Source organism: Pelodiscus sinensis, chromosome 26 (assembly GCF_049634645.1).
Source record: "Pelodiscus sinensis isolate JC-2024 chromosome 26, ASM4963464v1, whole genome shotgun sequence".
NCBI classification, from domain to species: Eukaryota; Metazoa; Chordata; order Testudines; family Trionychidae; genus Pelodiscus; species Pelodiscus sinensis.
In genome coordinates this window covers 21,436,424-21,449,344 of record NC_134736.1, presented here as the reverse complement: position 1 = coordinate 21,449,344, position 12,921 = coordinate 21,436,424, and the positions used below count along the sequence as shown (strand labels likewise).

At 51.1% G+C, this 12,921-nt stretch overlaps 1 protein-coding gene across 1 annotated transcript in view; it reads right to left on the bottom strand.

The window, feature by feature from the left end:
* Nucleotides 1-6,382: 6,382 nt before the first annotated feature.
* The window catches only part of LOC102449828 (uncharacterized), a 55,326-nt gene continuing 48,787 nt past the window's right edge, over nucleotides 6,383-12,921 (bottom strand). The window contains 1 exon segment of the mRNA XM_075909462.1: nucleotides 6,383-12,921. Coding sequence (XP_075765577.1) covers nucleotides 12,796-12,921 — 126 coding nt within the window. The 3' untranslated portion in view covers nucleotides 6,383-12,795.

Sequence of the window (12,921 nt, the reverse complement as noted above, 5' to 3'; positions counted from 1 at the left end):
ATTAGGCCTCAGCTGGAGTATCATGTCCAGTTCTGGGTGCCACATTTCAGGAAACGTGGAGAAACTGGAGAAAGTCCAGAGAAGATCTACACAAATGATGAAAGGTCTAGAGAATATGAGATCTGAGGCAAGGCTGAAGGAATTGGCCTTGTTTACCTTGGAAAAGAGAAGACCAAAAAGGGACATGAGAGCAGCTTTCAAGTATCTAAAAGAGTATCATAAGGAGGAGGAAGAAAAATTGTTCTGCTTGGCTTCTGAGGTTAGGATGAGAAGCAATGGGCTTAAATTGCAGCAAGGGAAGTTTAGGTTGGACATTAGGGAAAACTTCCTGTCTGTCGGGGTGGTTAAACACTGGAATAAATTGCCTATTGAGATTGTGGAATCTCCATCACTGGAGATATTTAAGACCATGTTAGACAGACACCTGTCAGGGATGAGCTAGGGCAACTCAACCTTGGAAGCTCCAGGGGCCACACTGATACTTACAGAACACGCTGAGGGCCTCAGCTTAAGCGTGGTTGCATATGTAAGCAAATATATACAAATCGCTTCTCTCACACTGACAGGCATGAATACAAAGATTAAGGCAAGACTACACAATACACAGGCCCCATTTAAGTCAGTTCTGCTGATATTAATAAAATGCAATATTTACCCGATATCTGCCCATGTGTCAGCACTTTTCATGAGCAATGACAGTCCAAGAATTTAACTACTAAAACACATATCAACAGAAGATCATTACACTGACAACTTTTTTGTTTTGACTCCCACTCGCCGGCCACGTGTTGATCCTCACATAAACCCAAACTGCACTGCAGGGCGCAAACAAACTGGCCATGGGCAGCATACCAAGTTATTAATAAATATTTTATAAATCTTCACCTTTTCTCTCTACTGCCATGTCTCTTCCCCTTGCTCCATCATCTTCCTTGGTGCCTGCTGCCCCCCAACTCCTCACTCTCCTCTGCTGTCCTGACTCCTGCCCTTCTCACTGCCCTCAGCCCTCCTGCAACCTGCCCCCCTCCACCAGCCCTTCTCTTCTCCCTGTGCCCACTCCTCCAGTAGCCCCACTCTGATCAGGTGAGCTACCCTTCTTCTAACACCTCCTTCTACACACCTTCCCTGCTTCTCTCCTCTGGTGCTGGTCCCTCCTCTGCAGGTGTCTGCCCTTCTGCTTCACCCCAAAATCCCCTGGCACCTGCACCTTCCCTTAGCCCTGCACACTTCTGGCGCCTCCCCCTTCTCTCACTGCCCCTTCCCCCTTTGCTCTCTTTATCCCTGATGACCACCCTCACACCACTCTCTGCACCCATTCCCCTCCTGCCCCCTGTGCTCCCACACATGCCTTTCCCCATCTCCACCTTTCTCATGCCCACCCCTTCTTTCACACCTTCTCCCAGCACCTCTCCCTCCCCCTCTAGCCCTCAATGCCCTTCCCCTCTAGCCCTCAATGCCCTTCCCCTCTCCTCGCCTCTCCTCTCCCAGGATCACCCTGTCCCCCTCCCACTGACACCTCCCCTCCTGCCTGTTCCCTCATTGTCTGCACTTGGCCCCCTGCCTTTTGTCTCTCCTCCACCATTTCTTGGTGCCTTCCCCCCCAGCCCTTTCCCCTCTGGCCTCCCCTCCCATCCCCTCCGCACAGGCCCCTTCCCTACCTTCTGCCTTCCACTTTGCGGGGCCGGAGTCTGCACTCAGGCCCCGGAGGCTGAACCCGGAGCCAGCCATGCCCTGCAATGTGCCTCCCTGCAATGTGCCTCCCAGAAGTTTTAAAATCCTGGGTGGTGACATCACATCATGCCCCAGCATTCTCCCTGCACACCTGTAACTGCACATGGCAGGAGCAGCCAGCAAGGGGGAGTTGCACTGAACTACACATGGCAGGGACAGTCCAGGGGCAAAGGGGATGCTCTGGGGGTAGGGTGGGAGGACACACAGGGGGGGCCTGGGCCCACTCCAGGCAGAGCCAGGGGAGAGACCCAGCTCCCCATATTGCTGGAGCAGGGCCCCAGCTCTGAATAGTCACTCACCAGCACTTCCAGGTTCAGGGACAAAGGGCCCCCTTAGGTGCAGGGCCTGATTACAGGGAATCAGTCCAATCTGCCTAAGGCCAGCCCTGCTCCCACACACACCCCTAACACCAGTGTCAGCATTTTCTAGTAAAGGACTTGAACAGCTCCTGCAGAGCATACTTGCCAATTGTCTCAATGAAGACTTATGATTGGGAAACTCTCAACCCCAGGTGGGATTTGAACCCACAATTGCTGGTGTAAGAAACCAGTGCCTTGTCCATTAGGCCACTAGGGAACACAGGAAATAGTAACAGAAATTCACCCTCCTAAATGTTCTTTCCTAACTTTTAGGTGCCTGATACAGCCCCTTTGAAGAAGTCAGATACACAGGAAGGGCTGACACCTTCTATGAAAATCAGTTCTCAGTAGGTATGTGCAGCTGGCTCAGAGTCCTGGGCGAAAATTGAAGTCTTGACATCTTGTCTCCCACAGCTGCAGCCTCAGCAGGGAGCTATGCTGGTGCTCATGCTGCTCCTGATGAAGGGAGCAGGACCCACAGTGGCTGGGGCTGGCAGGGAATGGCCGGTTGTTACTGAAGGGGAAGGATAAAATGCAGCCACGTTGCTGAGGACATGGGAGAGAGGCTGGGTCTGGCCTGGCAGTGCCGTGGGACAGCCCTGGGGAGTTCTGCAATGTGACCCTGGCTCCCAAGGAAGCAAGTGACGAATCCCCCTTAGCCAGCGCCAAAGGCTCTGACCGGCCTGGTCTGAATCCGGCTGAAGGGCCGGACAGCCCCGCTGCTGGAGTGTCAGAGCCCCTTTCAACTGGCCCTGTGTTTGTCCCCTCCCCGACCAGGGAGTTAGAGGCACATCTCTTGCACTCAGACAACCATGGAGAAGGACTTGGTGGCCAGCATGTGGTACTCAAGGACTCTCTCTTGTGTACTGTGACCCCACCCAGGAGTCTCACACAGAGGTCCTGGGGTCACAACCTCCCTGTCACTCCCATCATGCAACAGGAGCAGGTCCAGCCTGTATTGTAAAAGCTCCTGTGGAAATCATAGAGCAGCTAAAGCAACTCTGGTGGGATTTGAACCAACCACCTTTGAATGACTAATCTGAGCTCACCCTGAGCACATCTGCTTACAACTCCAACACACTTTCCACTGCACCAGAGCCCAGCAATGCACCTGTCCCTCCTTCTCTGCTTTGCAACAGAGCAATTGCTGGGGGAGAAGAGCTGAGCAAGAGAAACCCACACACTCCCTACCACACTCAGACCCCCCCCACCCCCTTGCTCAGAGTCTCAGTCATGGCTTAAACCTGGTTCCAGACAGAAGAGGCCAATGCAAACGGATCCCTGGCAGCGAGTAAGTCAGCAGGTTGGTGGGTGGGGTACAGAGCTGGGGGCAGAGCTGGGCTCTAAATCACTAGGGGTGCATTACATAGCTCAAAATAAGCGATACAATTGTGTAGCTTATTTCCAGTCAATGTTGAAATAGCTTATTCTGTAATGCGGCCCTGGCTACGCACTCCTTTCGAAATAAATTGCTCTTCCAAAACGTCCCTCACTCCTCGTGCCATGAGGTTTGCAGGGATATCGGAATAGCGAGCCCATTATGGTTTGAAATTAGGGGCTTGTTCTTAAGACGCATCTGTGTCATATGAGCACCACGTTCTACACCTCTGAGATAGCCGGCCCACGGGTGTCAGTCTCATCAGTGGCCCTTTCAGAAAGGAGCCTCCAGCAGCCACAGGAATGTTGTCGGCTGGGAAACAAGAGAGGTGGGGCAGAAGAAAAGCTAGCAAGCAGGGGAATTAGCTCAAGTGGTAGAGTACTCATTTAGCACACAAGAGACAGTGGGATTGATGCCCATGTTCTCCAATTGCAGACCTAACCTCCTCACTTGTTGTTGCTGTCAGGGCAGCTCAGTGGCCCCTGTCTCTTCCTACTTGCTCTCCCAAAAAAGACAGACCCAGCTCCCCTTTCTTTTCCCCCAGCAATTGCCATGCTGCAAAGAAGAGAACAGAGATAGCAAGCTCATCAGATTCTGTAATGCGATTAAAAGCATATTGGTATTCTGTGCTGTATTTATAAGTATGAGCCAGGCCAATTGTTCAAAGACTATGGGTTCAAATCCCACCAGGGTCACTTTAGCTGCTTTCTCATTTCCAGGGTGCAGCTTTTACAGAACAGGCAATCCTTAGGCAGATACTGTAAGGACTAAAGACTCTTTATTAGTATGATGGACTCCATTTTGTCTTACTAAACTCCATCTTGGATTGTGCCCTGCACTGGAAAACCAGCTCCATCTGGTTCTTCATGTCAAACCTGAAAATTACCTCAGGGGTGCACAATGCTGCACAAGCCACAGGACATTTTGCACATGGCACAGAGACAGTGTACTCAACCCCCTTGCTGCTATGAAAAGAACTGTCAGTCTGAGGGGTAGAGCTGCTCCTCCTGAACACTTGGCTACTGCTTCGTGGTCATCCACCTGACAGCGTGTGTGGTTCTGCTCTCTTCATGGTGAAGGCTAGGAGTGAGGCCTACAGATCCAGCCACAGTAAAGAAGCTGCCTGAGTGACAGGAATCTTTGAATCACTGTGGGCACCTCCCTTCACAGCCTCCACCAAAGGGTGTGGGGACTTGTGATTAGGGGACACTCAGCAGGGTTCTCTGGTTCCTTCCACTCACCCTGGATCTTGATCCTTGTGGTGAAAGCCCTTGGAAGCTCAAGGAGTCTGTGATTGGCCTGGAGCCCTGAATAGCAGTGTGGGATCACCTAGCGTTCCTCCCAGACAGCAGATTACCTGCTGAATGGTAGAAGGTCCTAGGCTGCTTGAATCTTTCCCTCCATCTGCCAAGTGTCATCTCCCATCTAAGCCAGACACCTGTAAAGTGTTTTAACTTACCTTGCTATATTGGGGGATTCTTTTCTATCTTCTTTCTCTTCTGGTTCGAGGGTGTGGGGCTGGTTTACCGGTTGTATTGGGGTTAATTTCTGTGTTGTCATATGCTGTGTACTGTTCACATTCTTTTAATAGCCTGGTTAAATTTATATTTGAGTTGTGTTTTTATTGGGGCCATAAGAATCCACTGGTGAGAGATACAATGTCAGGGACCTGTGCTTCTGGTGTCAGGAACAAAATCAAAATCAAGATCAGATCCTAGTGTAAATTCTATTAATGTCATTGTCATTACTGAGTTCCTGGGTAATACAACAGAGTGTTTCTAGTGACACGTAAGGAGGCAGGGGATATGCTGGGTCTCTGCCTTCCACAGCTTCTCCCGTCACATTTGCATTCCTCATTGTGCACAATGTGCCACAAATCAATTTTGTTCTCCCAGGTGGGTGATTCTGCAAGAGCAGAGCCTGGGAGCCCCTCCCCTTCATTTTCTCTTTGCATGGGGAGCATTGGGACTCGTGCCCAGAGCCACATTCCGCAGGGGCAGGGGTGTCTCTTTCCTGCTGTTCACAGGCAGAGCCAGCCAGGGGCTAAGCCCCTCAAGTGGCCCTTCCTTCTTCCCACCGGACCTCTTAAAAAGTCAGACCTGGCAGGGCAGGAAGCTGCTGGGCCCCAGGTCTCCTGTGCCTTCAAGTGTCTGTTCAAAAACCAAAGGTGAGTCTGGGTCGCTGTGTCCCTGAGGGACAATCCGGCTGAATCCCTGAGTCCCTGCTGGGCCAAAGGAGGGTCCCTGGGCAGCTCTTGCAGCAGAGCCGGCTTTGGAGTTTGGCTTTGGGTTTGTGCATGTGTGTGAGCCACAAATTCGATGCCACATTTCTGGGAGCATGAATTCAAGTGAATTGGAACCTTAAGAAGCTGGCTGGGCTAGGTGACCCACTGTGAGCAGAACCTGCTGGGCTGGGCACCACTGTGGCTTTCATTAATGCCACAGTGAGAGTAAAGGAAGGAAAAAAGCTGATTTTCCTGGCTGTGCAGAGTCTCATTTCCAGAGCACCTAGGCAGTGAGAACAAGCCCTTTGCCTCAAATCAAAGAACCAACCACAGTCCTTATGAATCTTGTGGTATTGAACACTGAATATGTAATCAGGAGCCGCTTTCTCCAAGTATTCATTTGGCATCAGAGTTTAATATGCAAACTACTCTGTGCTGCTGCACAAGTGACACTATTTCCACCCAGTACCATGCAGTCCCTGGAGGATTTGCTGTAGGCAGCAAAACAGAGCCCTCAGTTGCCTCTACATCTGTGGTCACCAACAGATCGATCGCGAGCTACTGGTCGATCTCGAGGCCTCGACCAGTCGCTCGTGAGGCGTCCTGTCCACCCCGCCCCCATTTCCCTCCCACCCCCCAGAAGCCCCACTACTTACCTCAAGAGAAAACGGAAGTAGTGTTGGCTTCAGAAGTCCCGCAGCTTAGTGCCACTTTTGGCAATTCCAGAAGTGCGCTCGCTGCTCTGCTAGCCCCCTGAACTGCACAGGAGGGGTGAGTCAGCCCCGCGAGAGGCACACAGGGGGTTTCCTAGTGCGCGCAGGGGGGGGTGTTGGCCCCGGGGCAGGTGTTCACGCGGGGCTTCCCAGCACGGGGCTTCCCTGCATGGGGGGGGGGTTGGCCCCCTGGGCAGGCGCGCGCGTGTGGGGCTTTGCTGTGCAGGGATGCGCTGGTTTCCCTGGGGGGCGGAGAATGCTGGGAGGAGGGAGATGCAAGGGACTCTCTGCCTCCACTGGCACCCCACTCCCCAGCCCCCACTCCCAAGCCACAGAACGCTGTCCCCACCTACAGAACGCTGTTCCCACTCCCATCCCCACTCCCCTGTCCCCAGCTACAGAATGCTGTCCCCACTCCCGTCCTCAACTACAGAACTCTGTCCCCACTCTCCTATCCCCAGCTACAGAACTCTGTCCCTATTCCCGTCCCCACTCCCCGAACTCTGTCCCCACTGGCACCCTGTCCCCAGCTGCAGAAACCTGTCCCCACTGGCACTCTGTCCCCTGCTGCAGAACCCTGTCCTCTGCCCTCCCAGCACCCTGTTCCCTCTCCCCTGCCCCCAGCCGCATTACTCTGTCCCCACAAAATGTATAATTATAAATGCTTCATTTTAGATTTAAATAGCATGTATAAAAAACAGACCATTTATTTCATAACTATAAACACGTGATTTTAATTGTATGTATCGCATAATTTAAAAATAAACTTTATCAGAGGGTGTAAGTAAGGGCTGGGGATAGCAAGTGATGGACAGGAGGAGAATAGAAAGGGCGGGGCGGTAGATCTTCGCCTGTGCTGAGATTTAAACAGATCTTGGGAGTAAAAAGGTTGGAGACCACTGCTCTACATCATTCCAAAAGGATTCTCCGTGTGGACCATCAGACTGTTTCCTGTTGTCCACAGACAAGAATAACCAGATTCCAGCACAATTACACATCCCACAGGTGGGGGCTGGTTTGATGCTGAACCCTATGGCTCAACTATGATACTCTCACACTGTCCCCAAGCTCTGGGAGTCAGGAGTCACCAACAAGCCAAAGGGATGTTATAAGCCTTCTCTTGTCTTTTCTTTTTATATCACCTGTAATATCTAACACATCTTGCATTTATTTGCATTAAGCTATTTGTTTCTTCCTACTTACCCTCCAAACCTGAAAGCAGAGTCTGGCTGGTCCAGCCTCTGAAGTAAGACAGTTTGGTAAGGTGCTTGGTCAGAGTTACAAAAGCTGCTGAGCAGCCATGGACTGTGGAGAAGCAGATGTGCCCTTGGCAAGACCTCTGCACAGCTTTGAGCTCTGCTTACCCTTCATGTAAAACCACAGTCCTATGCAAAGATAAATCAGAAAAAGAAACACACATGTCTGGGGTAGGAACTGAGAGAGGGTTTCATACTGGCCAGATCAATATTTCCACCCTGTTGTGTTCCTCCATAAAAAGCTCTTAGAGCTGGAAAGCCACTGGTCTGTCTCCGAGAAGGAATGCATATACACTCTAGAGAAGCCATGTATTTGGAGATGGCACTTTCATCTACAGACTGACCATTCTGCTCTGAAATGATTTCACACGGTCAAAGAGACTAACAGGATACTCCTGCAGTGGAGTTTGGCTCCCCAAGACTTTGTCTTTGACATACAACACATCTCAGGAGCTTCTAACAAAGTGGCTGATGCACACTCCCATGAAAGTTTTCTGGACTAAGCCAGTTAAAATTCTCCCTATATCTAAGTCATTGTATTCTGGGCATGCATGGGGATCTTGTTTAGTTCTTTGTATATTCAGCAGTGAATTTATTGTGAGCAGGTATATTATGTTTTCGCCTAAACAGCCAGAAAAAAAATCACAGCCAGTGTGGACCGCCCGTCTGGCCCAGTCTGTGATTTGAGAGGTGTGTGATGGAGAGGAGTGCTGACCTTTTCTAAACATCTCCATATTCAGTAACTAAAAGAGTTCAATCGAGGTAGCTAGAAAATGTGGGCAGGAAGCCAGAACCAAAAATAAAGTATTGGCATTTGACTTGGAAGAGAAATCCACCTATGTTCCTTTGTGTGAGTTTTAAGTCAGGAGCTGGAGGAACAAGATGAATTGAACCAGGCAGAATTACCTTACCTACAAAGAATACAGGGCACGGAAATAGACTGGACCTTGAAAGCACAGGTATGAGTAGACTGGAAATATCTATTTAGATATAATAAGGTTATTTGATTTGTTTTGTTGTTTGGTTAAACTTCTCTGTGCTAAGTCAATGGTCCCTCTCCCCCTTCCCCTCCACTGTAACCTTACGATGAATCCCAGGGATGAATTTCGCTTTGCTATTAATGTTCTTTTCTCAGTTGCATTAAAACACCTAGCAACCAAGTATGCTTTATCAAGTATAACTTTTTGTTTTGTTAATAAAATCACCTTTTTTGAAGGTGATGATTTGATTCTTGTGTCCTAGAAGGAAATAGGAGTTCTGTGTAAGCTGACCTCTCAGTCTTAAGCATGTAATCAGACATTACAGGTATTCTTCCCCTCCCCTGCCCCCCAAGATCTCATGTGGCATCTAGAAGAAGTTCTAAATGCTTCGTCCTGGGTACAAGAGAAAAAGAGGTTTTCACATGGTGGTAGCAGCCTGTCTCCAAAGGGCAGAGAATCTGTGACCTTGGGGAGCTTTTACGCAGAAGCCTAGAGAGGCAAAGTATTTTTAAGGTCTCTTGTGGGCCCTCACCTTCTGCACTCAGAGTGCCAGAATGGGGAACAGACCTGACCCTATCACTGGAGATTTTAAAGAGGTGATTAGACGAATACCCATCAGGCATGGTCTAGATGGTGCTTAGTCCAGTCATGAATGCAGGGAACTGAACTCAATGGTCCAGTTCCCTTCAAGTTCTATGATTCTATGGCTACATGCAGGTCAGAGCAAGGGCCATTTATTAAATAGCAATTAAGGAAAGGGAAAATGAGAAAGGTTAAAAGAAAACACACAGTCATGCTGTGTGGCTTGAGGACATCACACACACCTATCTGATATACCTATGGGAAGTTCAGAGACTGCCCCAAGCTTCCTTTCCAGTGCTCAGCTCTGCTGTGTGTCAGACAATTGCTCTGGTGGTGGCCATAGGCCTTCAGGTGCTAGGTGGCAGAACCCTCCTCATCAGTGTCAACCCTTCCCCTCTCAGCATCAGGGTAATGATTCCCTCCAAGAATGGCTCGCCAGGCCTTTGGACTGGTGGGATCTCCTAGTGCCAGGCCCTCAACCCAGGATTCCCGCTCGCTCTGCCTAGCTGCTCCCAGCTCTGAATTGCTCCAACAATAGCCCCATTCTGCTGCCAAACTGATGCTGGTCTGCCTCCCAGCCTCTGGGCTGCTTCTTTCCCCACTCTGGTGTCTGCAGCCTGCTCTGTGCACAGGAGAGCTGTCTGGGCTGCTTCTGCACCCAGCACTGTCATGCTGCCTGGCTGCTTTCTGTCTCTCTCTGGCTCACCCAACCCTGCTCCCTAGCTCAGCTTGGGCTCTGCTCTCTCTCTAGCTCAGCCCCACTTTGTCTGAACCCGATCTGAGCAATTGCAGCTCATATAGAGGATATGACCCTACTCCAGCATCTTGGCTCCCTTATTAGCTGTCCCCCTTATCCATCATGCTGCCCTGTAGCCTTGGCCTTCCCTCATTGGCCCCCAGGAACTGTCAGCTGTTTAAAGGCCCTGATTCCCATCAACCCTTCCTCTACCTGTTGGTGCTGGGGGATATTTAACCCACCCTGTCCTGATCAGTTGTAGTGAGGTGCCAGCAGTCCCCTGACACACAATACAATAGCAATACCATTGGCGGTTGCAGCTGTTACAGGGTAGAGCCCCATGAGCCATATTGAATTAGGATGAGCCCAGATCAGATCATCAAATATCCAGATAATCAGATTGGGATGTTGCAGAACCATCTAGTGGTCACAAGAAGACTTGCCTGCTTCTGGCCCTGTGTGCACTGGTTGGGGGGGGGGGTTCACATGGGATGCTGAACAATGGAAGGGGGCATCAACAGTTCCCACAAATTGTCCCAGACTTCACCCATATGAGACGGAAAATGTCTATGGCATTAGGCACCTACACGTGGTTCTCTCTGACCGGTCCTACTCCGGACTGTGTTTGTGTTTGCAAGAGCCCCTAGGGGTTCAGCGTAAATTGACCCCCAGGTCGGGGAAGGGGGCTTGGGCCCTTCCTCTCTCCTAGCCCCGGCCCCTAAGGCAGGGACTCTTGTCCCTACTCGGTGGAGGGGGCTGTAGCCCCTAAACCCTCCACTCACGGGTTCCACGGCCTGCCCTGGGCCACTTCTTCCCCAACTCCTATGGCTCCCAGTGCAGAGCCAGACTTACCGTCCCTCTCCTCCTGGGGTGTGTGTTGCCTCGCTCCGGCTCACCACCCCCTTCATCGGGGCTCCTTGCCCCTTTTAAACTGCCTGCCTCGGCATCTATTGCCGGCCCCGCCCCCGCGCTCCCCATCCCGCCCCTCCGGGGCTCACATGTGATGTCACCGGCGGCATCATCCGGTCGCGCCGTGTTTGCCCAGTGGTTTGTGATTGCGGCACCACCAGCTGCTTCTGGCCGTGCAGATGCCCCTCCTGATCTCCAGCCCACAGTCCAGGGCCACCTCTAGTGCGGGGCAGCGCACTACCCCAGTATCTGTACTGACTCCAGGTGATAGCGCACCTCCTATTATTCACTGCTGATAGTAACTCTCTTACGTCTCCTTACAGCTCCCCAGCTGCCCCTGCCATGGGGCAGGCAGGAGAATCATTACATCCAACTGACAGAGGGAGGCACGAAGGCTGAGAAAGGCAAAGGGCCTTGTCTGACATCACACAGCCAGTCTGGAACAACACTAGGAATAGGACCCAGAAGCCCTAATTTTGCAACTCACCATCAATCTGGAGTTTCGCACCCTGACTGATCAGAATAGAGTGCCCTCCGATGAGCTACAGACCCACAGCCCTGCTTAGGGATTGCTCAGCCAATAGTTTAGAAGAACAACAGGAGTCAGCAGTTCCAAAGGGGTGTACAAAGATTTAACCTGCCTCTCTGGGGCCATGGACTCTCCAGGGAGAGTGGGAGGGGCTCTTTCCGCCACACACCCTGTAGGCCACGTGGGTGAATGCAAACCTTTTCATGGACTACCAGTTGCTAATGGACACTCATGGTTAATTATATAATTACACTTTCATTATTTTGCTAGTACTGCAGCTGGGGAGATCAGTTTAATTTACATTATAAAACAGATTAAGCATTTTGAGTTTCTCATGTTACTTAGTAAAACTTCATTTCAAATAAGAAGAACATTACAACTAACATAAAAAGCTTCAATGTTTTCTTTAAGGCAAGAGTGAAGAACCAATTTTGAGTTGGGGATCACTGACCCACAGAAAAATCAGTTGGTGACCACACAAGTGAGAAGCCAAAAAACTCCTCCACCCCCCCCCAAAAACTCACTGATGTGGCCCAACTGAGGCACCTCACTCCTCTGCTGCCCCAGCCTCATAGGGTGAGGAGAAAGGAAGGGGGACTGAGGTTCAGGGCTTACCATAGACCAGATTTACTTTTCTGGGGTTCTGGAGTTAGTGGATTTTACAAACACCATTAGGCTCTGGGATAGGTACAAAAATGAGGGATACTGTGTGAGGCAAGACTGATAGCAAACAGAATAGGGATGGGGTGCAAGAGCTGGGAGAGAGCTGGAGTGCAGAAGCAGGCTGCGTGTAGAGTGTCTGGCCAGATGGAGGAAGCAGGAACAAGGGAAAGTGCAGCGTGTGGCCAAGTAGAGGGTGCAAGAACAAGGGAGGGTGTCAGAGCAAGCTGGGGGTGCTGGGTGTTGGGGGGAGGGAATTGAAGGGAATGGAATGGGGGTTCTGGGAATGAAGGGGAACATTACCTGACTTGTGCTCCCTTACAGAAACATCTGAAGCAATGCTGTCCCATCTGCTGCAGAGGACACCACAGGCTGGAGACAACACTGCCACAGCCATGCAGCTGTGGGTCAGCCCTGGAGACCAGAGGCATAGCTGTTGCAGCCACATGGCCTGGGGCCAGAGGGGCTCTTGCCACAGCCATGCAGCCCAGAGCCACTTCAGAGGCACCCTGCCATGGCCACATGGCTCTGGTGACACAGATACCATTGCTGTGGCCATGAGTCAGCCTTAGAAGGCAGAGCTGCTGGGGTAGCAGTGCCCTCAGGCTCTGGGGCTGGCTCTAGATCATGCAGTGAAGCCTCAGCCCCATTGCTGCCTCCTCTCCAGTGTCTGCATGACAGGAAGGGGAATGGGGCTGAGCTCATTCCCTAGCAGCACGTGCCCATTAGCAGACAGAATCAAAACTTTAAGTGGGCTCGATTCTGCCCATTGAGAGGCTTTTGCCCACCTCTAATATAGAGTTTCTCCCCTATGTGGGTTTTCCTATGTGCCACAAGGCTTGAACTCACACTGAAGTATTCCCC